Genomic DNA, 4,465 nt, shown 5'->3' on the forward strand with positions numbered 1-4,465 from the left:
AATTTGAAAAACACATATGTAAACAGGAACAATTTTTTCAGCCTACTGGTGAGAAAACTGTTGCCTTGCAGTTACACATGAGCATCATTAGGTGGCACTGGTGTGGATTCCAGTTGACTCACACTTGGAAGTTTAACTGGAAGTTTAACTAGTCGGAGTGGGGAAAATCTCAGACACTTCATCTTCCTTTTGAATAGACGACATCCTCTAACTTGTCTTCAACTACTACCTTTTCTAGGCACACCCTCCCACCCATTTCTTAACTCCCACCATTCCTTAGCTTACCTGTCCAGAGGCCAGTGTTACATCCAAACTGTCAGCTTGTAGCATAAGCCCTTCAGAAAACAAGTGTCTCCCCTCTCCTCTCTTCACTTTGCCCCAATACCGACTTGAGACTCTCCTATTTATGGTTCACAGTTTCATCCCAACCACTCCTCCCGTTCCTAACCCAGCTCTGACCTTGTCCCTGTCTGTGGTTCTCACCCGCTTGCCCAGGCTGGGTCTGGACGTTCTGCTCGTATTTTCTCCTCGCTATGTCCTCGGTGGGCGGCTTTAGTGTCCCACAGCAAAAGCAGCAGCAACAGCAGCAGCAGCAACAGGTGAGCAGAACACACAGGAAGACAAGTGTCTAAAAGGTGGGAAAGGATGGCCTCAGTCTACGTAGCCATTCCAGCTCCCCTCCCACATCCTCCCAGCACCCAGAAAATGAGACAAAAAGCATTTGTTCTCGGAGAAGAGGGGCGGTGCGCTTGGTGAGGGGGTCACCCTTTCTTCCTTATTTTTAAGGGACTAGGGCAGTGATGGCGAACCTTTTGAGCTGGGCGTGTCAGCATTTTGAAAAACCCTAACTTAACTCTGGTGCCGTGTCACATAGAGAAATTTTTTGGTATTTGAAACCATAGTAAAACAAAGACATATTTTTGATATTTATTTTATATATTGAAATGCCATTTAACAAAGAAAAATCAACCAGAAAAATGAGTTCGTGTGTCACCTCTGACACGCGTGTCATAGGTTCACCATCACTGGACCAGGAAGACTTGTGTACCTTGAACCAACAACTGTTCATCATAAAATAGTATTTGACGCCGTCTTCACCAAAGTGATCGTATAAATACAATCCCAACGAGCCATGCCGGTCGTAGATTTTCCGCTTCTTTGGATCACTCAGTACAGAGTGGGCTGCGTTGATCTCTTTGAATATTTCTGCTGCTTGAGCATCCCCTGGATTTTTGTCTGGGTGATACTTCAAGGCCAGTCTCCTACCAAGGCAATATCCAGAAGGGGGGTGGGGAGAGAATAGGCAGTAGCTGGGGAGGGAGGGGTGGGATGAAAGACAGGGATAGGTTTCGAGATAGTGACGAAGGAACACCTCAATTGTCCAATATTAGACGTGGTACAAAGAATGGAGGCAAGCAGGCCAAGTCTACATTCCTTCCCACGCCACACTGAAGAGGATGGTGGCCCCACCCAGCCCCGAAGTGTTTTTTGTGGTTTTTTTTTAAAAAAAATGGGCCAGAGAGCAAAGTTGAAAGACATGGGTCTAAGCGGGTGAAAGGGCTTCACAAGAGGCTGAGGTCTGAACCTGTAGGCCTTTTTGATTTCATCAGGTGAGGCGCCCTTCTTGAGCTCCAGCACTGCGTAGAGGCTCGTCCCGGTCTTGGACAGCCGGCGGGCTGCTTCGTCCACGTGAGTCATGATCTGGTCAAGTGAGAACGGCCACAGGCCAGGCTGCAGAGACGTGAACTCCCAGGGGGCAAATGGCTATAAAGGGACACGCATAAGACAACGGTGAGTGGGAGCTGTGACTCGCAGGGGAGTGCCGGTTCCCAGAGAAGACATTCAAATTCCATTTAAAAATTTTTAAAAAAATATTAATTTGAGAGCTAGAGGGAGGGAGACAGATTGAGATGTGCTGTTCCACTTCTTTATGCATTCACTGGTTACTTCTTGCCTGTGTCCTCACTGGGGGCTGAACCCGCAACCTTGGCATATCCGTATCTGGAGGATGCTCTAACCGACTGAGCTGCCCGGCCAGGGCCAGATTCAAACTTTAGAGAGGAAACCTCTCACATCACCTGGTGTCCTCACATCACACGATGCAGACCTCCAGCCGCCCCACATCCTAGACAGCGGTACCCAAGAGGAGGTCTCAACATGGGAGGAGACTGGTTCCGCCCAGAGCTCCTGGGGCCTTAAGTAAACAGCCCTGGTCACGCCCACACTCCTTGCTGGTGTGAGAGACCCGGGCAGCCTCACCCCCGAGCAGACGGGTCAGGAGTCTGCACAGCACAGTGTCTGCGGGAGACACTGCGGGTCACACCCTGGACACCAAGCCCGGCCCAGGGCAGCGCTCACAGCCCGGCCAGAGGCTGTATTCCTCCCTGGCCTCCCCTCTCACCTCCCCTACCCCTGCCCCTCAGAGACGGGGCAGCGAAACAAACCGAGGGCTGAAGCGGGGGTGAAAGGGGGCAGCTGTAGGGCCGGGGTAGCTGTAGGGCCCGGCCAGCGACCAGCAAGGGGCCAGGGAGTGAGACCCGGAGATGGGGAGAGCCTGCGAGGATGTGGCCCAGGAGAACCAGGGCAACGAGCTCGGCAGGGAGCGCTCCGGCTCCCCAGGCCCCTCTGCTGGGTGGACTCCCCGCCGGACCCGACCGGCCTCTACCTCCTTTCAGCCAGCCGGGCCGGCCTTCCACACCCTCCGCCAGGGCGTGAACCCTCACACCGCGGGGCCAGCAGCCCTCTGCGCCTGCGCACTGTGTCGACACTCAGGGTCGTTTTTTGGCGCCACCGGAAGGTCTGGGAGGCGAGGCTGAGCGAGCCCCGGGACTTATTTCGCTCGCGGGAAACCTGGGCGTAGGGATACGCCAGGCGCCTGCAGACCAGGGCCGCGTGGCCTCTTCTGCAGCCCCTGCCGCGGGCCGCTCTGCTCCGCTGGGAGGGAACCACCTCGCTGGTCACCGTCCTGGCTCGTGGACTCACTTAAGGAAAGATAATGGGCTTGCAGGAGGGGCTGTGTGAGCAGTATGGTTGCTGCACGCCTTTCTCGAGGCGGGTATTACCTTCCCAGTCTTCTTTTTCACCTTCTTGTCTTTCCCTTCCACCTGGAAACCGGTGCACGTCCTTTAAGACTCACCTCAAATGTCAGTATTCCTGGGAATCCTCCCTTCATTCCCCCAGTTATTCCCCTTGCCCTGTCAAAGCATGTATCCTGTTATACTGTAATTATTAGTTCGCACATTCCTTTTTAAAACAATATCTTGAACATTTCCAGAAGTTACTACTGTTCTTCAAAAACTTCCTTTAAATACTATGACATCATGCATATGTACCATAACATGAATGTATAATCCAGATTGGATAATGAAGATGTTTCTAATAATTCGATAGTATAATAACCTTATGATGAAAATTCTTATCTTACCTATCAAACTTTAAAGAAATCTCCCTTTTTTCCCCTTGGAGTAGAAAATGAAATTTTTTGAGGTCCTTGACCCATATTACTAACTCCCTTCCCAGGAAGGTACCAAAAGTACCAATTTACATCCTTACCTAGAGGACATGAGAGCACCCATCTCTACCTGGCCTCACTTCAGAGATCCCCTACAGGAAGTAGTGTTTGCAGCACTAATAATTTACCACATCATATTAGAGAGGAAAACTCAATGGTTCCTATAACATGTAATTGAAAGAGCTTTACTAATTCAATAATACATCTCTGTTACCCCCTCTTGTGGTTTTTACCATTCTCTTTTCTTTAATACAGTTATATGTGCACATTTATCTTCCCTTTTAGGTTTTTTTAAAAAAATATATTTTATTGATTTCTCACAGAGAAGAAGGGAGAGGGATAGAGAGCCAGAAACATCGATGAGAGAGAAACATCGATCAACTGCCTCCTGCACATCTCCCACTGGGGATATGCCTGCAACCAAGGTACATGCCCTTGACCAGAATCGAACCCGGGACCCTTCAGTCCGCAGGCCGACGCTCCATCCACTGAGCCAAACCGGCAGGGCCCTTTTAGGTTTTAAGTGATAAATCAATACTCTACCCCAAGAGATATGAGCCACCTGAGCAAACTAGCTAAGGAGTCCATATGTGATAGGCACAATGACCACTGAACTAACGAATTTATTTCTGTAGGTTTGTGATCAGGATGGGGATGGATATCTGTAGGTCTGTGATCAGGGTGCGGATTAAAATATTTGGCATCACCCACCCAGCTCGTAGGTTCTGGGTCAGATGAATTTAGAGGGTAGTGACCTAGAGTGAAGGAACTAAAGCCGACAAATTTTTTGGTGGTTGGGACTATGCCAGATTTCTCTGACTAACCTCCAACCTTTAATCACCATCAGGGGAAGACAGAAATAGCAGAACAATATAATCATTTCTTCGCTAGCACTGGGAGGAGGGAAGAAGGCATCAGAAGTGCAGTGCACTCAGCAAGTTCCTCACCTCAGTC

At 49.9% G+C, this 4,465-nt stretch overlaps 1 protein-coding gene across 3 annotated transcripts; it reads right to left on the reverse strand.

Annotated features, from left to right (window-relative positions):
• Window positions 1-338: 338 nt before the first annotated feature.
• Window positions 339-2,744, reverse strand: DNAJC5G (DnaJ heat shock protein family (Hsp40) member C5 gamma). 3 transcript variants are annotated; one of them, XM_015566441.1, is made up of 4 exons: window positions 2,666-2,744; window positions 1,586-1,731; window positions 1,049-1,310; window positions 339-628 (listed from the first exon to the last, which is right to left on the reverse strand). In XM_015566441.1, the coding sequence occupies exons 2-4, from the start codon at window positions 1,696-1,698 to the stop codon at window positions 401-403; spliced, it is 603 nt and encodes a 200-aa protein (XP_015421927.1). In that variant the 5' UTR covers window positions 1,699-1,731; window positions 2,666-2,744; the 3' UTR covers window positions 339-400. The 3 variants fall into 3 exon arrangements, with proteins under 3 accessions (XP_015421927.1, XP_015421926.1, XP_015421928.1); XM_015566440.1 differs by having other exon boundaries at window positions 2,445-2,744; XM_015566442.1 differs by lacking the exon at window positions 2,666-2,744 and having other exon boundaries at window positions 386-628; window positions 1,049-1,262; window positions 1,586-1,752.
• Between the last annotated feature and the right edge of the window lie 1,721 nt (window positions 2,745-4,465).

The sequence above is a fragment of the Myotis davidii genome, unplaced genomic scaffold (assembly GCF_000327345.1).
Source record: "Myotis davidii unplaced genomic scaffold, ASM32734v1 scaffold238, whole genome shotgun sequence".
Lineage (NCBI taxonomy): Eukaryota > Metazoa > Chordata > Mammalia > Chiroptera > Vespertilionidae > Myotis > Myotis davidii.

Coding starts and splice junctions, on each gene's coding strand:
- DNAJC5G (XM_015566441.1), bottom strand. CDS start 1,698: ATGACTCACGTGGACGAAGCAGCCCGCCGGCTGTCCAAGACCGGGACG. Junction 1,311..1,585: donor GAAATCAAAAAGGCCTACAG/GTTCAGACCTCA, acceptor CTCCCTCCCCAG/CTACTGCCTATTCTCTCCCC. Junction 629..1,048: donor TGAACAGTTGTTGGTTCAAG/GTACACAAGTCT, acceptor CCCACCTTTTAG/ACACTTGTCTTCCTGTGTGT.